We start from the raw sequence: 21,439 nt of genomic DNA, 5'->3' as shown, positions 1-21,439 counted from the left end.
ATGATCAACGCAGAACCACCAGACAGCTGCAGCAGCTGGAGCCTTCCCAAGCCACCGTCCCCAGTTGTTCAACTCCCGCCGTCCGTCTTGGCATCTGCCGTCCAGCGACATGCCGCGAGCTGGTCACCTTAAACAGCAATATGCTATGTTAGCATGACGTCAATCGTGCTTGACGAATGAAATCCAAATGAAAAGTGAAAAAAAAAGCTCCGAGAAGCGCGCTCTCGAACCACGCGGTCAATCAGAAATTGGCAAAGGCAAACATCGGCAAACGGGGGATTTACGATGGCGCACGGCGGATGTAATCGAGCTGTCATCGCTTGTCTCGCCAAGGGGTAGAATACTTGGGGGTGTTTGGATCTGATATAAAAGCGCTCCGGGAATTCAGCCATAATTCTCACTGGTTGACGGGTCTGGCAGCCATCGACAGAGCCGCACCTCGACAGCACACTAATTAGACTTTTCGAGACATCCTTTAATCATAATCTCCCATCGCAATAATGCCTTCAACCAAAACCATCCTCACCGGCCTCCTCGCCTCCACCGCCGCCTTGGCCAAGAATGACACTTCCTCCGTCCCCAACACGGTTCCTTCTCTGTGGGACGGCGAGTGCTTCTACCCGACGCCCGACATTGGCTTCGACACCAAGTCTTACCTGGGCCGCTGGTACCAGGTCGCGGGGACCGTTGCGCCGTTTACGGCAAGCTGCAAGTGCATCTATGCGCAGTATGCTCTGAACGTGAGTTTCTTTTGTTTTTTTCTTTTTGTTGTTTAATAGCCCATACCAAAATCTTTGGCTAGTCACCGCTTCTGTACTGACATCCTTCCCAGGACAACGGCACAATCCAGGTCAACAACACCTGCGAGGCCGGGGGCCGCGCCGTCAACATCCTCGGCACCGCGGAACCGGCAGACCCCGGCTACGGCGCCAAGGGTGCCCTCCGCGTGCAGTTCCCGGGACAGCCGGGACCCGCCTGCTCCGGGCCTAACTATGTGGTTCAGGGTACGTACCATGTGTGATCCGCTGGTCAAATCTGACACAGGAGACAGACTAACAATTGTCTGTTTCTAGATTACACTGGCGACTTTGCCCTTGTCCAGACCTACAACTTTAGCACCCTCTTTGTCCTCAGCCGCAACCAGCACCCAGAGGAGGCCGTCCTTGATGTAAGTCTTTATCCAGTGTGCATTCCCGGCACACAAGCACCAGTGCACGTTTCTGAACACAGACTGACTCGGAAATTTACACATGACAAAAGGCTTGGATTAAGCGCGCTGGAGCACTTGGCTCGGATCTGTCCGACGTCATCAAGAACGACCAGACAAACTGCTCCTTTACGTGACTGGATGGTCATGAGCAAGTGCGGTTCGAACAGCTGGTGATGGAATTATAAAGTTCTCATCTCCTTGTTAGATTTAGCAGCGATGTCAAGTCCGCAGTGACTAAAATAAAATCAACATAAGAGAATATTAATGTGACTAGATGTCTATGCAATGATCTAAAGTCCTTCCAAATTCCATCATACGAACCCACCAACACATCCCCACGTCCTTTCCACCACCATTTCACAGCGTCTTCTTCAGCGCCGCCATCTTCCTCTCCCTCCGCTTGGCGTTGGCCTCAGCGCCGGCCTCGGTGTCCATAAAGTAATCCCACCACCTAAACGACGAGGCGTAGTTGCCGACAAACTGCTCGTGGTGGATGTCGTGGTGCTGCGCGCCGGCCCAGAACGGCAGGATGTGGTGCAGGCTCCAGGGGAACTCGTAGCCGCTGTGCGCATCCACCGCCTGCAGCAGCCTCAGCACGATCCACGCCTGCATCGTGAAGAGGTGCAGGTCGCCCGTCAGGTACACCCACAGCAGCGGCGTCCCCGCGGTGCCCAGCCCCAGCACCAGCACCTCGATCGGGGATGCGTACTCGGCCGTCAGCCCAAAGGGCGCCGTGTACGTGTGGTGCAGCTTGTGGATCGATCGGTACAGCGGCGGGTAGTGCATCAGCCGGTGCGTCCAGTAGTGCCACGCGTCCTCGAGCACGAAGAAGACGGCGATGTGCAGCGCAATCTTCCAGGCCGGAGGGAAGGGCACGTCAAACGCCATGCCGCAGTAGATGGCCACGGGGTGGAACACCCAGATCTCGGGCAGCTCGACGGTGAAGTGGCTCAGGAGGACCAGCCCCGCGCAGTGAAGCTGCTCCTTGATGGTTGGGACTTTGGTCTGTTTTGGGGTCAGCGGGCTGCATGGGATGGAGGACTCAGTCAAGGCTGTGCCGGAATGTGTCACCTACCTGCTGGATTTTGTATTTCTGGAAGATCGGCATGCTGTCCATGATGATCCATGGAATAGACCTCCCGAAATACACTACTTCGTGGATGATAAATGTCAAAAGCCCCGTGGCCAAGACATCATTTTGCATCCAGGTGTACCAAGTCTAAAGAAAAGCCTCGTTAGTGGGACATTTTGCAGCCAACAAAAACAGGTGTGCTGCTTACAGCCCATAGCCGCTCCATCATTGTGAGCTGCTGAAAGTGCTGGCTGACTTCGGCAAAGACAGCCTGTATCGGCATATCGGTGGCAGAAGCCACCCCGGTGACGTTGGCCATTGTTTCGAGCATTTCGACAACCGTGCCGCAGTGTCAAACGGCGTCTTGCAAGACAGCAGCAGAGCCCAAGAACGTTTTGGGAAGCCCAACTCGACGAAATTAGAAACAGAAAACCAAGTCCCGTAAAAGGGTTGCTTGTAGATCAGTCAGTGAGGAGTACATTTCGAAATACAAAACAAAACGCAGGATAACCTCTTGTATTTATCAATCCGTTAATCAACAATTCTCCAACATCTCATCTTCTTCCAGCAGAATGGCACGACAAACTAATGGGCGTTCCCGCATTCCGGACAGGGTACGTTGGACCCACAATGACCTGTTTTAGTCCCGATTACACGGAAAGATCCAGTGCCGCGTGGCCTGATAACAACACAGCGTCCGATTGTTAGTGAATTTGCCAGTAAGCCCACAATGCCAGATTTGTTGTGCGACTGATTGGGTTAGCTCATTGAATGCGGCAAGGGATTGGCCCTCTGGGTCGTTTTTTCTTATTCGTGGCGGGGTGGCACCAGTGGCACGGAAATGGATGGAGCCGTGATTTCGGATCCGGGAACTCGGGATTTGAAATCGAACCACTCCATCTCTATTCAGCCCATGTAGAAAAAACTCTAGCAATGTAGTAGCTTCGTATTCTTAACCCGGCATTCCACCCATCTTACGAGCACGCTGAGCACGTCTGTTGTGGTTTGCTCTCGAGCTTTTGTTGGCCTCCTTGCGCCGCCTCGCCTGCTCGGTTCCGGCATCGCCAGTCGGTCCAGACGCATCTCCACCGCTGGATGGCCCGCCTCCTCGCCCGCGCCCTGAGCCTCTTCCACCACGTCCACGGCCCCTGCCTCTTCCGCGACCGCCGCTCCCGCCCGCATCTGAATCCTCTGCCCCGGATCCGCCCGGACTTGCGCGCCATGCTGTGGAGGCCAGCTCCGTCTGCGCCCCCGTGAACATTGTGAACTTGGCTTCAAGTCTGCGCTGCTGCTGTGGGTTTCTCGACAACATTATCGCCCAGCCCTCGATCGCCTCGTCTGTCAATCCCGTCTCTGCTCGTAAACTCTGACGTGCGGCGCTGTTCCGCGTAGCGTTATCCCGACCAAAGACGCCAGCCTCGGCTTTCCATGCCTTGAAGAGCACCTCGTCGTTTAGTGACTGATCCTCGGCTCCACCAGCGGCGTCTACTGTGCCTCCTACGTCCTCCACGTCGTATGTATCATCGCGCTCGTCGTCGTCAGAATCAAAAGTGGCAAGTGCTGCTAGAATAGCGGCTTTGTCTGGAGCTTTGGACTTGTCTTTGAGAATGTCGTCGGCTGTCCTGCCTGGGTTGTGCTTGCCAAGGTGGAGTTTGCCGGCATTTCCAGACAGCATATCAAGTTCGTCGTCGTCAAAGACATTGTGACGAACCGGCAGAGCTTGCTCCTTAAATCGGGGTGGCGTTGATCTAGGTGCCATATGATCTGTCAATGGCGGTGTGCGATGCCCAGTATTTGAGGACCTGATGCAACATCAAGTTAGAAATCCCGCAAATTCTCAATCAAAACGCCAAAAGAAAAAATTGTTCCTCGTAGAAGAGTTGGGGTGTACTCACAGTTCTTCACTTCTATCCGCATCCTTGAGATGTTCGGGTAGCGAATCGTCCAGCAGGTGCGCCACGACTTGCTCCTGGTCCTCGCCATACTCGACCAAAAGCTTGGCAACAAAGCCAGACCCCAGCTCTGGGAAGAGATCCTGTATCTGGGTAATCTGCCCCATGCGATGGATATGCATCTCTTGCGACGGGATTCCCAGGTCCAGAGCAACGCCCTTGCCCTTGTCAACCTTCTTCTGCAGCCGCCTCGCGGGCTGCCTGAGACCGACACCAGGCTTCTTGAAGCCTGCCAGATCTTTGAGAATCGACTTGACCCTTGTGCTTGCGGATTCGGACGCTCCATTTACCCGGCGTTCCAACTGGCCCAACAACGGCGTGGAGGTTACAAGCTCGGCGACAAGAGAATCGTTCACGTTGAGAGGTCCGACGCGGTGCGCCTCCGCCGCCGCCCTCAGGGCGTACAGCTGATCGGTCAACACGCCATAGCCGCCTCCGCTGGTCTCCGCCAAGCCTATCACACACAGATAGACAGTAGCCACGATGACTTTCCGCAACGGCGGGTTCATGATCCGGAAGCACGACACCGGGCCGTCCAAAAAGTCGCTTCCGGCCAAAAAGAATGCCGCAGCCCAAGGTATGCGAGCAATCAGGAAGTTGAGCCTGTCCAGGCGAGCCTCGAGTTCGCGAAGGGCAGGCGTGTTGGCGAGCCCGGCTTCGAGATCATGGATCAATGACTTTTTGAGCGCGGCCAATGATGCCTCCAAGACTGCCTTCCTGTCATCTGGCAGTGCTGAAAAGAAATCCGGTATCCTTTTCCTGCTCTGTGTACGGCACAGATCTGCAAAGAACTCCCATTGTAGAAGACGGAGCACAGTTGGCGGAATGTCTTTTTGTTTAGATTTCGACCCGGGCTTTGTGACCAACAGCCTGCTCGTAAGCATAAAAGCACCTTTGAGCAAGGGCTGTTGGCCGACTGCAGGGCCTAATATGGTTGATCCATGCGTAGCAACCTCGTGAGAAAATGATGCAAGAAATTCCGGGATGGATTCGTCGACAAGTGAATACTGTATAAAGTCACCTTCCGAAAGAGAAAGGTGAGCCTCAATCAGAGATACCCAAGCTGTAATACAGGCGGTCCATTCGTCTGGTTGTATTTGGTCCCTGAGCTCTGCGTTGAGAAACGGTGCAAAAGGAGGAAGAGGAAGGGATGGTGGGGAAACCATAATTGGCTGTAGGTACGGTAAAGCGACCGTTGGCCTTTGCTTGCTCGGGTATTGCAGGTTAGCTGTTCTGCTTGCACAACAGCCTGACGTCAAAAACAAGCTCAAAGTTGTATGCCAAGGCAGGCGTGTCGAGATTTGATGGAACAAACAAGTACTGCTGCTATCATGAAAGCCGAATTTATAAACTGACTACATGCGGTTATCATGCCTCAATTCCACAGACGTCAGCCTCGAAGCGGGCAAACTCATCCTCCAGTCACCATGAGTTAGTTCCACTCATCGTTGGGTCTGCCACACTGGCCTGTCTTTGCGCCTTGATGGCTAAATTCACCCCTCAAGAAAACCACAGTGGAGATGGTGCCTAAAGGGGACTAGCGCGGCTTCCTTCCAGTGCCCTACCATGACCCACTCAAAAAGTTCTACGCACATTATCGTCGTCGCCGCCCGCAACCGCATCGCGAAGCATAACTCTTCCCCCTCTCCATCCAAACCAAACAACCCATCACTTTGCCGAGACCAACAGTCCGAGTCGTGGGAAACCAGTCAAAAACAACAAAAAATCAAATCAAAATGTCGTACAACAAGGACAAGGACTTCGGCGGCGAGGCCCCCGTACGTATTTTGACGATCAACCCCTCAGTTTGTTCGAATGGAATAGCATGCTAACAAGCTACGGATTCTTGCCCCTCGCAACAGAAGACTCACAAGATCCGCATCACCCTGACCTCGCGCAAGGTCCAGTCCCTCGAGAAGGTCTGCACCGAGCTCATCGAGCGCGCCAAGTCCAAGGACCTGCGCGTCAAGGGCCCCGTCCGCCTGCCCACCAAGACCCTCAAGATCACCACCCGCAAGACCCCTTGCGGTGAGGGTTCCAAGACCTGGGACTGCTACGAGATGCGCATCCACAAGCGCCTCATCGACCTCAACGCCCCTACCGAGATCGTCAAGCAGATCATCGTCAACATCGAGGCCGGCGTCGAGGTTGAGGTCACCATTGCCGCTTAAATGCGCGCCGTGCGTGGCTTTGACACCATTTTTTGACGGAATGTGTCGTGAGGGCGTTTGAAGGATTGGGGGAGGATTAACGCTGCATATGATTTTACCGACTCGACCGGGTTAATGATGATCACTCTGGGACAGTTGAAAAAAGTGTTCTGGGAATGATCACGACCTTGATGGGTATGATGGAGCGTCTAGAGTAGCTACCGACAACCTTGTCCACAATCAAATTTACGACATTGACGACAAAATCTTGTGCCTGAAGTTGCAGCTTGTGACATGACTATAGCATCTGGAAATCAGAAAGCCGATAGAGGGGTTCTGACCCAAGTCCAATTCGATATATAAGGGGGATAATTTTGCATTCATCCACCTTGGCAAATATTTCCCCTGACTCCGCCCATAACAATAAAACAATAAACCCAAGGCTAATCCATTTCATTCGACTATTAGTCGTTTGCTTTTCATTCTACAATCCGAACGCCGGTTCAAATCACCTGTGATATGTACAGAGGTTGTTTTCCCAAGAGATCAAGACAATTACATCGTTTAGTCGTCAGACAAGACCTTCTCAAACGTCTAAAAATCCCAAGTACACCATTCCCTAAGCGGCGGCACTTCCGGGATCGTCGCGTTCTGGAAACGTCCCGTGTTGATAAATGGCTCCCACGCAGCTCTTGTGGCGGCATCGTACGCCTCGGGTGCGGCCTCAGTATCGCTGTAGTACGTGGGCGGTCCATTGGGGTTCCATATCCGCGTCACACTGCCATCAAAGTTCCGGATTGCTGGGAATGGCGCTGTCTCGGCGGCTCCCGCCTTCGGGGTCTCATAAGACACGCTCTTGCCTTTGAACGTGTTCAAAGTTCCATTTGGATTTTTGGTAATATATGACGACGCGGCAGGATGCTGACGCGTAGCTCCGGGAGCATAGGGTGATGGCCCGTCTGGCGCACTTGCCGCGGCGGGTTGTGCAGCACCAAAAGGGTTGCTGGCGGCAGGCGCTTGTCCAAATGGATTGGATGCTGGCTGCGAAGGCTGTCCAAAGGGATTGTTGTTTGCAGCGGCAGGTGGCTGAGCAAAAGGCGCTGAAGTTGCTGCTGGTGTTGCCGGCGGTCCAGACATGTCCATCGACTGTTCAGGAGCGGAGGAGGGCTGCGCTGGTGGGGCTCCAAAAGGTCCAGCCGAAGGGGCCTGGCCAAAGGGTGAAGCTGAGGCCTGGCCAAAACCAGAGTTTAGTTTGGAGGGCTGACCGAAAGCATTCGGTGCCGAGTTGGTCGAGGCTGCCTGGGCAAACGGACTTGCATTGTTGGTTTGTCCGAACGGGCTTGGGCCTGTGTTGCCCGCCCCAAATGCGTTCCCGTTTGTGGTCGACGGTGCGCCGAATGGATTTGGTTTCTGTCCAAGGGTCGACGGTTGGCCGAATCCAGAGTTGCCACCCATAGGCGTTGCCGACCCGAATGCAGGTGCAGGCTGTGACGGTTGTCCAAACGCCGGCGCGGCAGCGGCCGACGGCTGACCAAATCCAGAAGGGGCAGCAGCAGACGGTTGCGAGGCTTGCCCAAACGCTGGCGTGCCGAACGGACTAGGCTTTTGTCCCAAGGCAGATGCTTGACCAAAGGCGCTCGGGGTCCCTCCCAGTGTTGAAGGCTGCCCGAACGCGCTGGGCGTCCCTCCCAAAGCCGAAGGTTGTCCGAAGGCGCCCTGGCCGCTGCCAAGGGTAGAAGGCTGACCAAAGCCTCCTGCAGGCTTCGCAGGTTGCCCAAAAGCAGGTGCTCCAAAAGGGCTCGGAGTCTGACCAAGCGTTGATGGCTGACCAAAGCCCCCGGTCGAAGCTGCCGATGGCTGTCCAAAACCCCCCGGTGTGCCTCCGGCCGCAGCTCCGAAAGGTTTGGGTGCTCCGAATGGGTTATTTGTTTGCTGCTGTCTGCCAACAGCAAATGTGCCATTGGTGTTGTTTTGCACGACTGATAGCCTATTGGGATTCTTGTTTTGGGCGCTTATTATGTATTCAACCGCGCCGTCTAGGTTTTGGAGCGCGTTCTGAATCTGGTTGTCGGCATCTCGGTAGATGCCCTCGATCTGGCTAAGCTGTTTGCAGGTGACCCAAGTCAGCCACCAGCGCGACATCCAAGGTTCGCAGTCAGCAGCTTCGGGGCATACATACCGCGCCCTGGGGATTTCCCATCAGGACACCCTCCTCGTATACCAGGCGGACCTCCTCAAAGCTTTGTTCGCGGGGAAAGCCGCCAAACAGCTGCTCTGGCGCGTCCCGGCCGGGTCCGTAAGACGACAGAATCCATTGAGGCTTCTCTGTAGTCAGGTCTAACTGTATCGTTTCTTTGCTCAGGTTGAATGGTAGCTCTGTTTGATGTCATGGCTGTAAGCTCCCAGCCGCAAATACAGTAAACCAAGCTGCCTTCGATGTATTATTCGTACCTTTGGTGTTGCGGTTATTTGATGCGCCGCCGCCGCCGCCAAAGGCGGAGAAACGATTGCTGTTTGCATTTGGGTGCTCAAACCTGCAGTTATCTGAGCTGTATCGTAAGCCTGGGTCCTGATTTGTTGTTGCGCCGATTGATTGCGCACTGGCCGATCCCGCATTGCGAGACAACAAAGAAATGCGCAGGCGCAAGAGAGGATGTGGCGCCAGGAAGAGCGTGTTTGCTACTTACTGCCGTTTTTGCAGTATCCCTGCTGAAAGAATTTGCACAGGGTCATGATGCTGCTGATTTTCAGGATTGAACCGTTATAGTGTTTGTCGCATGTTGATTGTGTCGGTCTTTGTGGCTCGGATGTGTGCGGGGACGGTGAGAAAGTGATCTTTTGCAGTGGAAATTGTGCCGCGTCGCGGTCGGGGATGCTGTTTTTGGATGGCGCTCTCCATTGAAGCTGTCAAAGCTCAGGGACCTCAATGGCCCACTTTCCCTGCAGATAAGGCTTGATAGATGACTAATCGGTGTGCGCCCCACTACCTTAGTGCACTTGCTCAGTTCGACTACCTCTCCACTCATATGATTGTTTACGATCTACGAATAAACTTTTCACAGGCTGTGTTTACACAAATGAGTTTACTACGAAACTTCAAATTTCCAAGGGCCTGCCAATCACTCAGGCGGTATTCATAATCGCCTGTTCCACGGTACTGCGAACAAAGAGAAAAACTCACACCTGAAATAAAATAATTTTCTTTCACATGCTTCTCCATTGTCGCACAGGTCTTTACTTATCAAGTTCCCTGGCAACAGAACTAGACTTGCACAATATACCACTAATCTTCTGTCATGGATTACGGAGGCCAAAAGGTGCTCAAGTTCAATTGCCGATAAGTTTTGGTTCGTGAGCTGATGAAATGAGGCTTAGCAAAACCTTCAACATAGCCACTACGATGGCACTGCCCAAAGACCAAAAGCGGATTATATAGAGCGACATGTCCACTCATGTTTTACCCCGCATGGGGGCCAAAATTTTGAGGTAGCATGGCGAATATGAAACAAGTTCACGTTTGAACTTGTTTAAAGCTTGTCACTTGAGGAAATATATCTACGATCCAAACGAACCCGGCAATGATCATCGAGCGATCAAATGCGCGCAGCAACTACCTTAGTCAGTGCTGTGAATTTTCCCACTAAGCCAAATTTACGCATGCGAATGGCATTTCGAAAGGATTTCGAAAGGGTTTGGTCAAATTCACAGACTAAATCCGGCCGAGTTTGACGGCGTATAGACGACTCTATTCAACGATTGCTGTTATATCAAGTCATCAGTACCAAGTGCTTCCGCCACTCAACTTGAAAGGAAGATATCGTCGTCAAGGTCCTTTCTAAAATTATTATTATTATTATTATTATTATTATTATTATTATTATTATTATTATTATTATTATTATTATTATTATTATTATTATTATTATTATTATTATTATTATTATTATTATTATTATTATTATTATTATTATTATTATTATTATTATTATTATTATTATTATTATTATTATTATTATTATTATTACTATTATTATTATTATTACTATTATTATTATTATTATTATTATTATTATTATTATTATTTCTCCCGTACGAAAGCAAGCATTAAAAAAAGAAATTGCGCGACCGGTACAGGAATAGGATTTTCCAATCCCAAGAATATTTGGGGGCCATCGGCAAAATCGACCCGATAAGTTGGCATCAAAAATACAGGTGCAATCTCATGTAACGCAGTCTACTGGGGCTGTTGTCACAGCGCGACATGATCTCCGGAACTTGAGCTACTGATCTGCATAAAAGTAGACCAAGTGTGCCAAAGACCCATTACCCATGCCGCACCAGTGTCTGTTCGGCTGTTTTTATTTGTTCATCTGGCCGTACTATGTAAGGACACAACATTGTTTACGGAGTAGTGGGAAGACTGAGAGCCAAATCCCTGGCTGTCAAGTGTCATGATCGTCCGGGGAATCCCAGCCGCCAAAAAAGAATAGTAGTGGCCTGCTATAGCCGCTGATCCAGGATGTGGACGCAAGATGAGAAAGTCATGGATGGCATCAGATAAACTCGTATTCATAAATTCCTAAAACAGGCTAACATTAAACAAGGAAATAACAACGCTGGAGAACTTCAAGCTCCCGATCACTGGGCTTCTAGCCGGATTTGACTCATGCAAGAGTAGCCTTAATCTGTGGAACGAGCTGCTGCTCCACGTAGGTAGGGTTCCTCCAGTCGGACCAGTCGTGGTTCAGGACGCCCCAGCTCTCCTCAAAGTCCTGGGTACCCTGTCTGGTGTAGTAGCTGCCGGCCACGACCCAGATGAAGAAGCTGGCCTTCTGCGCGGGCATGTATTGAGCGATGCAGGTGGCGTAGACGCTCTGCCAGCTGTTGTCCATCATGTTGAAGCCATACTCGGTCAGCATGACGGGGAAGGTGGTCACGCTGGGGTCGGTGAGGGCCTGGAAACCGTTGTTGTAGAGGTTGTTCTGCAGGTTGGTGCAGTCGCCCTGGCTGTTCTCGTAGTTGTGGAGCTCGACGACGAGCTTGTCGCGACCCCAGTTGGGGAAGTCGTCAAAGGAGAACTTGCCGGTGCCGGGCGTGAGGGCCTCTCCCCTGACGACGGGGGTCATGTACGTGTCGTAGTTGAGACCAGACAGGAAGACGAGCACGTCAGCGTTTGCGGCGTGCACGGCGTTGGCGCCGCGCTTCATGTACTCGTACCACGACTGCCAGTTGTAGTTGTTCAAGGCGGGGCTGCCTGCGGCGGGCGTGCGCGGCTCGTTGCGCAGCGACATGGAGGTCAGCGCCTGCCACTTCTTGCCGTGCTTGGCCATGTATTCGAGGCCGCGGACCCAGAGGTCGGCGCTGAACTGGGTGTCGCCCCAGAATGCGTTGCCGTCGTCGGCACCGCAGCACCACTTGCCGGTCGAAATGTGGTTGTCCAGCACGATGTGGATCTGCTGGCGGGCCAACTCGGCTGCCACGGCATCGTAGACCTGTTGAGTGCAAAGCAGGTTGTGTTAGGAACGATGACTCTTGTTGGGGGGAGCAAAGATGTCCGAAAACAAAAAAGGCGACTTACTTGAAGACGAGTTGACTTGGCTGTGAATTGAGGGTTTTTGGCGAGGAACTGGTTCAGAATTTTGGTGCCGTTATCCTGACCAAGACCCTGGGTAAAGGCCTTGTCGAGGGGGATGTCAGTTCCGCCATTGTCGTAGATCTGATCAACCATTTCGATAGCAAATGTCAAGCGGACAGCGTTCATGCCGATGCTCTTGATCTTGGAGGCGATAAACTCGATGCTCTGGTACTGCAGACCCTCGGGGATCATAACCTCGCCGTGACCGGGCCAGTTGATGCCGGCAAAGGTGACGGTGTTGTTCGAGGCATCCTTGGTCCAGCGGCCATCCACGTGGAAGGGCGTGTTGGGCCAGGCCGCCTGGCGAGGCTTGACGGAGACGGGCTCAGAAGCCGGCGCGGCAGAGGCAACGCCAACTAAGGCGAGAAGGTAGCCGAGTCTGACCATTTTGATGTTTCGGGGCTTTGTATTATTAAAGAGAGACTGCCTTGCAAGCTATTGTCGACCAATATGATGCAGGCTGCAAAGTCCGTTGGGATGCTAACAATCGAAGGTGATCCTCGACGGCATGCCATCTCCAAAAAATCTCCTCATGCACACTGGGGAGAGTGCGGCTCTTATATCCCCATCATGACAGTTACCATGTCCACGTGTAAGTGACATTTGCTACCGGTACATCGGTACATTCAGGAGGTACCTTAACCTTTTACTCACGCGACTCGCGATGCTACAAGCACAGCCCATTGACTAGGTCTAAACCCAAGTCGCACATCCACCCTTGACATGTTTATTTCGCCGCTCCAGGAAAAGAAACCAAAGAACGGCCCACCTCCGCAGCATGCCAGACAGGTACGCAGGTCAAAGTGGAGGAGGGAGAGGAGTAAATGGCGACGGTTCCTGGATCGGCTCCGACTCCCCCATCGTCCAGTGTTTGCATGTGTTCGTCCCATCTTGGCCCGAATACTTGAGATGACAGCTCCTCATTGGTTCGGCTCGGGAGGGTGTCTTTCTTCTTTTCTCTACCGAATTATTCTGCTTCTGCCGGCACTAAGACATAAAAAACCAGGCACCCCATGCGCAAAAAATCAAGATTCCTCCCCGCACGCACCGCACCGCAACTCTTAAAACCCCACACCATGATTGACGAATTGAAAGCTCACTGACACTGACAGCCTGGGGATGGGAGATGGGAATGGGGTTCGGTTAACTCGCCCCCAGAGTCCGTTCCCCGTTGTTCCCTCGGCTTCATTGTCGTAATTCGACATGGTCTCCCGCTATAACCTCCACATCTGGGGTCTGGTGATTAGTGGAATCACATTCTCACTTCGTCACTTTGATGGTTTGATCACTTTGGGGGTCGCTTCACGAGTCTTGTTCTCCAATTTTGGGGGGCAATCAATGCCCCAAGCACCAAAATAAACGATAAATGTCACCACACAAGTAACAAATACTTACAAATACTTCGTACAAATGTCGTCACGAGGCTTTCTATTCTGATTATGCCCCCGCTTTACGTGTTACGCGAACGAAATGAGCCTTTCTTTTTTTGAGCCTGCGTGTTTTCTCCATATCTGAAACTAATACTTGCTATTTTTCTTTGATGCACGTTTACGTCGCGACCCTCGGTTTTACGGTTTACCTTTTGACCGAATTAGACCGATTTATATGCGCCCATAACCCCCATATGTGGGCTCTGCTAATTGTCACATTGTCACTAATGAATGACAGCGGGCCCCCCATTTTCGTGTCTAAATTATTCAACTTTGCTTCATCTTGGCGAAACCATCCTCCAACAGGTTTTTTTCTTTTTTGGTCTTGTCGCATGATGCAAATAGTCAAAAGGCTTAACACCTGCCTTCTACAGACAATCTCCGAGGTGGTCCTGGGGACTATGATGTAAGAGAATTTTTTACTCGTCATGATCTGGTCTATGCGGTTTGTTCTGTTACTGCTTCGTAGACCTAGTCTCGATCCAGATTTCGATGACAAAGTCTACCCGCCAGCTCAACCGAGTGGAAAGAACATTGGCTCGGAAGGGCCCGTGAGACATTGGTAACGAAGCCTTGGCAATATGTTCGAGTCGGATGTTTTGTTTACATTATCTGATTTCTTGCCACTTTTTTTCTCTTTTTTTTTTTTTTTTCTCTCTCTCTTCACATGCTTGTTACATTCCAATATGTCATTGCATCACAAGACGTGATCGTAAAAATAAACTCCATCTGGTTGCCAAGAGTTCATATGCGGCCAGGTGCCCATCAACAAGTGAAAGATCGACAACAGCATGACAAAATACCCTTCCTGCCTGGGGGAATTTCTTTCGATCAGCACTCCCTAACAGAGTTTAACTATATACGTAGTACGTTCATGCAAACCCCAGAAAACAGTCTCTTCAAAACCCAACCCCACCTTTTTTACGCTGACAGATCCCTCTCCCTAAACTCGCAAATAGGACCCTCCTTCAGACTGGTAAAAGTATCGACGAGCTGGAACTCAGATTCCCTGTGCCTTCCCCACTCGGCACCGGGCTTGCCTCCCTCGGACGGGTCCTCGACCCCGACGGCCTTGCGCATGTCGTACGTGAACAGAGTCCTAGCCAGGGTGGTCGACATCTCGACATACGCCAGACCCTTGCCGATACAGCCCCTGGGCCCGACGCTAAAGGGGCAGAAGGCGCTCTGAGCGGCCTGGATGTCGGCCTCGCCAACGGTGCGGCCCGACTTGAGGACGGAGCCGGCGATCCAGCGCTCGGGCGCATACGCAAACGGGTCGGGGTAGTAGTCCTCGTTGTGGTGGATGGCGTAGTGCGGAGTGCCGACGACGGTACCCTCGGGCAGCGTTTCGCCATCGACCGTGATGCCGCCGGCCAGGACCTCGCGAGGCAGGATACCGCCGACCGATGGGGACAGACGCATGGCCTCGTCGATGCAGGCGCGCAGGTAGGTCAGTCCGTTGAGCTGGGGACCCTGTTTGATGTCCTCGACGCTGGAGAAGGCGGTACGGACCTCCTCGGTCACGCGAGCGAGAGCGGCGGGGTTGCGGCAGAGGTAGAAGAGAGTGGCGGCCATGGCGGTGGAGGTGGTGTCGGAACCGGCGATGATACTAGTTTCGAGATGGCGCCAGATTAGCACGTTGCTATTGGATGCAGACTTGGACACGACAAAGGTCGGCTAAACTTACAGCAGGTTGGACTCTCCCCAGAGCTCGGGAGTGCTGAAACCCTGGCCGGTCTCGGGGTCGCGAGCGCGCAGCAGGTGGTAGAAGAAGTCACGGCGGTCCGTCTCGTCGCCAAGCTTGGTGCGCTCGGTAAGTTGTGCGCGGCTGTATTTCATGTACTTGGCACGACCGGCTGCGATCTTGGGGAACAGAACCTTGTCGAGGCTGAGCTTGTCGATGATAGGCATGGTTCCGCACTGTTTCCATGTTAGCCTCACTAAATCTCTGTCTCCCGCACCCCACTACAAGACACTTTAGGCCAAGCTTACAATTAAATGCCTCTGCGCCGCAGCACCAACCATGTCCAAAGCGTAGCGGTTATCCTCGCTCTCAAGCATGTGGAAGGCCTTTCCGAAAGCAAGGTCACCGAGGATGTCCATGGCGAGGTAGTTGCACCAGTCCGACATGTTCTTAGGGGTGCTCCAGCCCTTGCTGTCGGGGGAGGCGCCGCGGCCAATCTCGGCGCAAAAGGTGCGCTCGTTGGCCAGGATGTAGCGCTCCATCTGCTTGATGGCATTGTCCGAGAAGGCGTGCGACAGGACGCGGCGCTTGCGGGCGTGAAGGTCGCGGTCGCGCGCGTTGTGCGTGTTGGGCGCCGGGTGCACAAAGGCGTCGTAGAACTCGGCCTTGCGGACATTGGCGCGGAAGCCGTAGACGTCCTTGAGGGCCGTGGCACTGTTGACCGAGATGCAGTTGGGCCCGAATCGAACTACCTTGCCTGTGAAGACGCACGGAAAGCGTGTGAGCCGCGTGCCACCTCAACTAGATCCGTCGATCCGTCATGTTGTAAAACCCCAGATGAGTCCCGACGGAGCTGTTACACTGCTGCGAACCACAACATACCGTATTTTTGGTGCATGCGCCAAAATTCAAGATGGCGGTCTCCTCTCCAGGCATGGTAAAGCTGGTAGACATCTGATATCCTAGCCAGGAATGGTCCTGGGTATTTTGCCAGAGGGTGAAAGTATAACCTGTACACTACCAGGCATGATGTCTGCGAGACGCACCCATCTCGTTAGTTTCCTCGGATTCTTTGGGTAAATTCAGCAGTTGCGCCAACTCACGTAGAGGAATACGGCTCCTGCCAAAAGGCCGAGCCAGGTACAAAGGTTCTCCATGCTGAAATGCACGTTGAGAGTTAGCAGCGGTGTTCCTGTTGACAAGACACACTGCTGTCAAATGATTGTATGCGTACGACCCTACTGCCGAGAATAATCAATATTCCCAAGCCAAGATGGAGACAGAAAGGAGTTGAGAGGAGATAGTCGGGGTCACAAAAAGTAGAAAAGGAATCAGAAGTATAGGGGAAAGGGTATGCGTTAGATTTGTGATTCGATTCAAACAAATACGAAACCCCAGACCAGACCATAAAAAAGATTTAATACGTCAATCACGAAATGCATTCCACAGTTTCCCCCTCTGACAACTTGGACGCGGCCTTTTCCTCACTAAAAGTACTAGGTAAATTCACCTGATCCCAGAAGAAAACACCGAGCATTCCCTCAATTGGCAATGCCTTGGGCCGCGTCAAACCGAGCTGGGTAATGCAAATAAAGCATATCGGGAAAGTCGCATGCAGCTTGTCAAGGGCTAACCCCGCAAAACATGCACCGTAGGGAGCCGAACAAAATGTCGTCACTCTTGTTTGGGGTTTTCGGGCCACATGACCAGTGCACACAATGGCTTCCTGGCTTGGGCTAGGCTGGTCAAGGCTGGTGTCCCAATGGCGGCCAAGGCATTACCAGAGGAGACGAGAAAAAAAAAAGCCAAGAATCTGCAGAGTCAACTTCCCCACATGCCAATTCTCATTACCTCAGCCTGCCCCAACTGAGCGGCCAAATGTGCATTTTCCGTGCTGAGTAAGGTGCAGCGGATGTTATTCCGTGAGCCGAGTCGGTTTTCTTGGTTCGACACAAGGCGATCTGTTCGTAAAAATTCGGCCTGATTTGTGTATATAAATGATCAATCGGGAAATTTCAACATAAAAAGAATGAGAAATAATATTTTCAAGTTTCATACCCGATTTGATTTTTCCGCATCTACTACTAACAAAAGAGAAGAAAAATTACAAATATCGCCTTGGTGATGTATACAAAAATTGCGAACAAAGACAACGAGTGGGGCCGCTGCTTGCCGGTCCGACCTGCATCTCGGGACCAAAACCGCGCGGCTTTTTCGGCAATGTGTGGAGCACAGCGGCACCTGGCTGAACCCAGCCGCGTGGAACTAGCAGGAAAGTTCGTGGTGTACTTACTCATACACCAAATTCAAAAATCCCACAGCGGATGCCTTCTTAGTAATTGAAATACCTTGGTTCGTCAAAGACGTGGTACCGGTGGCCCCTGACGCCTTCGCCGCGGAAGACCGCCGGGAACCGCAAACCCTCTGGCACCTGGGATTCTTCGACACGGCTGTTGCGCGCTTCCGCGTCCACCTCCCAAGCGCGCGTGGCTTCGGCCGAACCGGGCTCGGGCACTACAAACTTGCCCACCTGCAACTCCGTGTCGGTAATGGTACTGCGGCTGATGCGGGCATAGCCGACGCGCTTGAGGCCCTTGAACAGAATGTACTCGCACCATCTGTCCCAGTCGGTCGGGTCCACGTCGTGCATTCCCGACTGCTCGCTGACGTACGTGTTGTAGTTGCCCTCGAGTGGCCGTGTAACCAGGTAGCTGAGAAGCACCGAGGGTCGGTTGGTCGAACCCATCAGCTCGCGCATATACTCAGACTGCAGACGACGATCCTCTGGGTCCTCCTCCTGACCCGAGTGGAAAACGAAAACGTCCACCATGGTGCCATACACGTCGAGCGTCGCGTGGATAGCCGGCGCCAGTTCACCCACGGGACTGGGAAGGAGGTGATGTGTCGAGTTGATAATGGGAAACTTGGAGAGAAGCGCTGCGCCCCAGGTGTGCTTGTTGGGCCCTGGGCCGTAGTCGACGTACATGCCGAGATCCTCGGCGAGGTACTGGGTCGAGTCGCGGTTGCCCATGATGATACGCTGCTGGTCTGACTCGACCAAGCCAATAACATCGAGCTCGGCGTCTCGTAAGAGGTCACGCATTCGCCGCTCCGAACTCCACATGTCATTGTCAAGTCCGAAGTGGATGGTCCACATACCTGCCGTGATGACCCTGTCAGGTGCGTGGTACGGCTTGTAGTCGTTGGTCGGGAAGCGCAGGTATGCGGCAACCAGGAACGCGACGTTGATAGCGCCAAGGACCGTGATGTAGTGCTTGCGGTGCTGAAGCGTGCTGCGCGATGTCTGGGCCTCGTTCTTACCCTTGGACTTCTTGGCGGCCTTGCCGGCGTTCAAGTTGAACACACCGCAGCCGATCAGGACCATCATCGACGCCATGACCCAGTCAGTGTGCTCGCGCACGAGTGGGCCACCGGGCACGAATGCATAGGCAACTACCCAGACGTGGAAGAGTACCATGAAGTTGTAGATGAAGAACCCGAGACCAAAGACCAGGCCAGGAGAGCGTTTTGCCGCATCTCTCAGCAGAGGCACGGCGACAGCCATCAGGTAGGTTGTCAGAGCAAGAGCTCCATAGTAACCCTTCCAGTGAGGGTATATCGTTACCATACCAGCGCCAACGCAGCCGATGAAGTAAGAAGTCCACAGGCTAGCCAGGCCGGGCTTGTAAGCACCGATCAAGACTCCTGCAGTCATGGCGAAGATGGTGTAAAATGCAGTGGTGTTGGAGGTAGGTCCGCGGATTGGGTATCCGTCCCACACCCAAAGAATCATCGTGCTAGTGTCGGACAACAGCGAGTGGAGGGCAAAGAAAAGACCACCGATGCTGCAAGCAGCAAGGAACGACGAGCCAGACTTGATCTGGACGCCGTCCAGGTTCAGAGGGCCCCTCCGAGTGAAGCGCCAGGCGGCAATAAGGCCAAGGAAGAGACCTGTGTAGTTCCAGCCGCCAGTCTCGGCCCGCATGATGGGCCAGATTGGGTTGAGTGTACGGCAGGCAAACTTGACCGTGCTCGAAAGAATGAGACCAACGGCCCAGGACAAGATGCGCAACTCCAGGCGACCCTCATGCACAGATTCCGAGTGCAAGGTTGCGACCCAGGCGAGACACTGCATCCCAAGACCGAACCCGACGGCATATAGACGCTGGATCGGATCCTTGATCAGAAATGCCACAAGTCCAGTCAGAGAGAGGAGATGGAAGAAGCGCTGGAATCGAGTGATCAACCACCTAAAGGGGCTGATACCCAACAACAGCGGAGAAATCGACACCATGACAAGGGCTTCGTATCCGGAAATGCCCATATACCAGAGGGGAAAGTCTATTTGCTTGTTAGTGGCTTACCTGGTACAAGTCATGGTGGGAAAGAAGCACTTACACCAAATGGTGACCCCCAGGCTGGTAAGAATTGACCAGAACACAAACTGGTGCATGTTAGCATTTGGCCATTTGCAGTACGGCGTCGACATGCCAAAAGAAACCAACTTACGCCGTGGTAGACATCAGCAGCAATATCAAGCATGCCCGATGGGGTCACCTTCTGATGCATGAGACCGGCAGTGGCCTTCTCCTTCCTGCGATGGTACGTCAGCACGTAAATAGGCGCCAATTACACTGCATTTTGCGAACAACTTACTCCTTCTCCAGAACAGCAGCCTTCTGAGGAGAGACGTTGGTACTATAGATAACATTCATGTTTAGACTCATGACCTTCAAAGCTTGATTGTTTATCTGAGGCGTCGAAAGGTACTCTCTGCGCCATTACTGCACCAAAAAGCACCCCAGACTATGCAGGGAGCCATTTCACGTACCCCTGGCTAGCACCATGTACATCCTTGATGATGAGCTCAAACGAGTCAAAGTCCAAAGCCGTCACAGCGTCAAAACCCACGTCAAACAGGATCAGGGACCACTCAAAAAAGGCGTAAATAGTGTAGGCTAGGGAAAGGTTAGCGACTTCTGCTAGGCGAGAGCAGCATTTTGTAATGCAGAGGCAAGACAAACTCACCTCCTGCAACCCGGTGGACCTTGTGCTGGATGAAAAAGTAGATGAGCGGCACTAGCGTTCCAAAGAAAGCCGAGCAAAGGTACTTCCTGTACTTGATCGCCTTGGCGTTGGGAGGGCTGAGGGCAATGCAACCAGCCGTCCAGGGGATCGTAGCGACGATGTACGAAATCATGAGGATGTCGTGCCAGTCATGGTCATCCGTCGAGGTGATGTAGGTCCAGCCACCACACGTCAGAGTTCGTACAACGCCAGTAATGGCAACGAACTTAGGAAGCGCCTGGCCATTGCGGCGTGTGAGGAGATACCAGAGGCCGACGAGCGCAAAACGAGGGCCTATGCGTAGCTGCGTGGTCAACACTGTGGTCCATATCTCCAAAGCCTTCCTCATCTAGTCGGAAACTAGCAGTCTGTCACCCAGATCCCCTGTATATGGTATAAATTTGTTCGTACCGGATGTGATGGCGATCAGGAGCATAAAAACGGATCGCTCGGGATACTTGTCGCCGATGGTCGCCGACACCGAAGGAAACCATTCTTGAGGGTAGCCGTACCACTCATTTTGGACGATCTTGTGGTAATGTAATGATAGGCCCACGATGAGTGCGAATATGAAGGCGGCTGTTTGCAGGGGGAAACTTCCGAGTCAGCCGAGAGTTGCGCGAGCACGCCAGAGTGCGCGGGGTGATGGGAATTGTACGAACAGTATGCAATCACTGTATGCGTCCAGCTGATCCAAGCGCCATTGAAGGATAGAAGAACGCCGGCGTCCTTGTCTTTGTATTTTGCGGGCGCCATAATGGAAAGAATAGAGGGCGTTTAATGGGGGACGAGGGGAGCTGCCATGCAGCAAAGAGACTAGAGCCCTCTGGGTGAATTATAAGGTGTACACCGAGGATATGACAAAATGAAAGAATACCAGTGTAGCCTTGAAGAAAAAAAAAGTTAGAACAACAAAATGGAGATCCAAGACAACAATGGATGGCCGCAGTAGACTGTGGTCAGCAAAGGATCTCTCACCTGTCCGATAGGCAGAGCTTCAGTTGCAAGCTGTTGCGCCAAATCGAGTTGAGCTACTGTCATGTCGCACCCAGTGGGTCCTATGCCTGGTCGATGGAGTCTGGAAGCCATGGCTTTTGACACGTGATACCCCTTTCCCAAATAGGCAATGGCACTTCTTGTGCGCGTTTGAAACGGTAACCAAGCTGGCTCTACAGTTCACCATTACAACTAGGTGGCACCAAGGCAAGAAGTCCTCATCTGATTTGCCAATGCATCATA

General features: G+C 52.7%; 9 protein-coding genes across 9 annotated transcripts; 2 read left to right on the top strand and 7 right to left on the bottom strand.

Moving 5' to 3' along the window:
- The first annotated feature begins 155 nt into the window (after positions 1-155).
- On the top strand, positions 156-1,516 carry MGG_03369 (uncharacterized protein). The gene is made up of 4 exons (XM_003716529.1): positions 156-740; positions 833-1,004; positions 1,074-1,168; positions 1,261-1,516. Exons 1-4 carry the CDS (start codon positions 501-503, stop codon positions 1,342-1,344), a joined length of 591 nt encoding a protein of 196 aa, XP_003716577.1. The 5' UTR covers positions 156-500; the 3' UTR covers positions 1,345-1,516.
- Positions 1,341-2,829, bottom strand: MGG_17103 (uncharacterized protein). Its single transcript, XM_003716528.1, has 3 exons — positions 2,491-2,829; positions 2,286-2,429; positions 1,341-2,215 (listed from the first exon to the last, which is right to left on the bottom strand). The coding sequence occupies exons 1-3, from the start codon at positions 2,611-2,613 to the stop codon at positions 1,568-1,570; spliced, it is 915 nt and encodes a 304-aa protein (XP_003716576.1). The 5' UTR covers positions 2,614-2,829; the 3' UTR covers positions 1,341-1,567.
- MGG_17102 (uncharacterized protein) lies at positions 2,758-5,640 on the bottom strand. The gene is made up of 2 exons (XM_003716527.1): positions 4,178-5,640; positions 2,758-4,084 (listed from the first exon to the last, which is right to left on the bottom strand). Exons 1-2 carry the CDS (start codon positions 5,398-5,400, stop codon positions 3,235-3,237), a joined length of 2,073 nt encoding a protein of 690 aa, XP_003716575.1. The 5' UTR covers positions 5,401-5,640; the 3' UTR covers positions 2,758-3,234.
- A 330-nt stretch (positions 5,641-5,970) lies between these two features.
- On the top strand, positions 5,971-6,405 carry MGG_03372 (40S ribosomal protein S20; the record flags this gene model as incomplete). The annotated part of the gene is made up of 2 exons (XM_003716526.1): positions 5,971-6,012; positions 6,097-6,405. The coding sequence occupies 2 exons, from the start codon at positions 5,971-5,973 to the stop codon at positions 6,403-6,405; spliced, it is 351 nt and encodes a 116-aa protein (XP_003716574.1).
- A 251-nt stretch (positions 6,406-6,656) lies between these two features.
- On the bottom strand, positions 6,657-9,247 carry MGG_03373 (CCCH zinc finger domain-containing protein). The gene is made up of 4 exons (XM_003716525.1): positions 9,072-9,247; positions 8,836-8,928; positions 8,564-8,760; positions 6,657-8,487 (listed from the first exon to the last, which is right to left on the bottom strand). Exons 1-4 carry the CDS (start codon positions 9,115-9,117, stop codon positions 6,979-6,981), a joined length of 1,845 nt encoding a protein of 614 aa, XP_003716573.1. The 5' UTR covers positions 9,118-9,247; the 3' UTR covers positions 6,657-6,978.
- A 904-nt stretch (positions 9,248-10,151) lies between these two features.
- Positions 10,152-10,647, bottom strand: MGG_17101 (uncharacterized protein; the record flags this gene model as incomplete). Its single annotated transcript, XM_003716524.1, has 2 exons — positions 10,152-10,426; positions 10,623-10,647. 2 exons carry the CDS (start codon positions 10,645-10,647, stop codon positions 10,152-10,154), a joined length of 300 nt encoding a protein of 99 aa, XP_003716572.1.
- Positions 10,648-10,932: 285 nt separating this feature from the next.
- On the bottom strand, positions 10,933-12,519 carry MGG_03374 (beta-1,6-galactanase). Its single transcript, XM_003716523.1, has 2 exons — positions 11,963-12,519; positions 10,933-11,876 (listed from the first exon to the last, which is right to left on the bottom strand). The coding sequence occupies exons 1-2, from the start codon at positions 12,404-12,406 to the stop codon at positions 11,049-11,051; spliced, it is 1,272 nt and encodes a 423-aa protein (XP_003716571.1). The 5' UTR covers positions 12,407-12,519; the 3' UTR covers positions 10,933-11,048.
- A 1,459-nt stretch (positions 12,520-13,978) lies between these two features.
- MGG_03375 (isotrichodermin C-15 hydroxylase) lies at positions 13,979-16,565 on the bottom strand. Its single transcript, XM_003716522.1, has 5 exons — positions 16,237-16,565; positions 16,016-16,166; positions 15,442-15,890; positions 15,137-15,369; positions 13,979-15,058 (listed from the first exon to the last, which is right to left on the bottom strand). Exons 1-5 carry the CDS (start codon positions 16,288-16,290, stop codon positions 14,371-14,373), a joined length of 1,575 nt encoding a protein of 524 aa, XP_003716570.1. The 5' UTR covers positions 16,291-16,565; the 3' UTR covers positions 13,979-14,370.
- A 535-nt stretch (positions 16,566-17,100) lies between these two features.
- MGG_03376 (calcofluor white hypersensitive protein) lies at positions 17,101-21,226 on the bottom strand. The gene is made up of 8 exons (XM_003716521.1): positions 20,863-21,226; positions 20,612-20,779; positions 20,162-20,494; positions 19,965-20,091; positions 19,790-19,831; positions 19,643-19,727; positions 19,532-19,577; positions 17,101-19,474 (listed from the first exon to the last, which is right to left on the bottom strand). The coding sequence occupies exons 1-8, from the start codon at positions 20,954-20,956 to the stop codon at positions 17,466-17,468; spliced, it is 2,904 nt and encodes a 967-aa protein (XP_003716569.1). The 5' UTR covers positions 20,957-21,226; the 3' UTR covers positions 17,101-17,465.
- Between the last annotated feature and the right edge of the window lie 213 nt (positions 21,227-21,439).

This window comes from Pyricularia oryzae, chromosome 4, assembly GCF_000002495.2.
Source record: "Pyricularia oryzae 70-15 chromosome 4, whole genome shotgun sequence".
In the NCBI taxonomy this organism is placed as follows: Eukaryota; Fungi; Ascomycota; class Sordariomycetes; order Magnaporthales; family Pyriculariaceae; genus Pyricularia; species Pyricularia oryzae.
This window is presented reverse-complemented; position numbering and strand designations above follow the sequence as displayed.

What these genes read in the sequence shown, in the direction of transcription:
- MGG_17103 (XM_003716528.1), bottom strand. Translation starts at nt 2,613, where the DNA reads ATGCTCGAAACAATGGCCAACGTCACCGGGGTGGCTTCTGCCACCGAT. An exon ending in TGATGGAGCGGCTATGGGCT is followed by an intron (nt 2,430 to 2,490) that starts GTAAGCAGCACA and finishes GCTTTTCTTTAG; the next exon opens with ACTTGGTACACCTGGATGCA. An exon ending in AGAAATACAAAATCCAGCAG is followed by an intron (nt 2,216 to 2,285) that starts GTAGGTGACACA and finishes ACCCCAAAACAG; the next exon opens with ACCAAAGTCCCAACCATCAA.
- MGG_03373 (XM_003716525.1), bottom strand. Translation starts at nt 9,117, where the DNA reads ATGACCCTGTGCAAATTCTTTCAGCAGGGATACTGCAAAAACGGCA. An exon ending in AAATAACCGCAACACCAAAG is followed by an intron (nt 8,761 to 8,835) that starts GTACGAATAATA and finishes GACATCAAACAG; the next exon opens with AGCTACCATTCAACCTGAGC. An exon ending in TGGGAAATCCCCAGGGCGCG is followed by an intron (nt 8,488 to 8,563) that starts GTATGTATGCCC and finishes ACCTGCAAACAG; the next exon opens with CTTAGCCAGATCGAGGGCAT.
- MGG_17102 (XM_003716527.1), bottom strand. Translation starts at nt 5,400, where the DNA reads ATGGTTTCCCCACCATCCCTTCCTCTTCCTCCTTTTGCACCGTTTCTC. An exon ending in GCGGATAGAAGTGAAGAACT is followed by an intron (nt 4,085 to 4,177) that starts GTGAGTACACCC and finishes ATGTTGCATCAG; the next exon opens with GTCCTCAAATACTGGGCATC.
- MGG_03375 (XM_003716522.1), bottom strand. Translation starts at nt 16,290, where the DNA reads ATGGAGAACCTTTGTACCTGGCTCGGCCTTTTGGCAGGAGCCGTATTC. An exon ending in GCGCATGCACCAAAAATACG is followed by an intron (nt 15,891 to 16,015) that starts GTATGTTGTGGT and finishes GCGTCTTCACAG; the next exon opens with GCAAGGTAGTTCGATTCGGG. An exon ending in CGGCGCAGAGGCATTTAATT is followed by an intron (nt 15,370 to 15,441) that starts GTAAGCTTGGCC and finishes ACATGGAAACAG; the next exon opens with TGCGGAACCATGCCTATCAT.
- MGG_03369 (XM_003716529.1), top strand. Translation starts at nt 501, where the DNA reads ATGCCTTCAACCAAAACCATCCTCACCGGCCTCCTCGCCTCCACCGCC. An exon ending in ATGCGCAGTATGCTCTGAAC is followed by an intron (nt 741 to 832) that starts GTGAGTTTCTTT and finishes CATCCTTCCCAG; the next exon opens with GACAACGGCACAATCCAGGT. An exon ending in CAGAGGAGGCCGTCCTTGAT is followed by an intron (nt 1,169 to 1,260) that starts GTAAGTCTTTAT and finishes ACATGACAAAAG; the next exon opens with GCTTGGATTAAGCGCGCTGG.
- MGG_03376 (XM_003716521.1), bottom strand. Translation starts at nt 20,956, where the DNA reads ATGGCGCCCGCAAAATACAAAGACAAGGACGCCGGCGTTCTTCTATCC. An exon ending in GCATACAGTGATTGCATACT is followed by an intron (nt 20,780 to 20,862) that starts GTTCGTACAATT and finishes CCCTGCAAACAG; the next exon opens with CCGCCTTCATATTCGCACTC. An exon ending in GGTCCACCGGGTTGCAGGAG is followed by an intron (nt 20,092 to 20,161) that starts GTGAGTTTGTCT and finishes ACCTTTCCCTAG; the next exon opens with CCTACACTATTTACGCCTTT.
- MGG_03374 (XM_003716523.1), bottom strand. Translation starts at nt 12,406, where the DNA reads ATGGTCAGACTCGGCTACCTTCTCGCCTTAGTTGGCGTTGCCTCTGCC. An exon ending in CCAAGTCAACTCGTCTTCAA is followed by an intron (nt 11,877 to 11,962) that starts GTAAGTCGCCTT and finishes TGCACTCAACAG; the next exon opens with GTCTACGATGCCGTGGCAGC.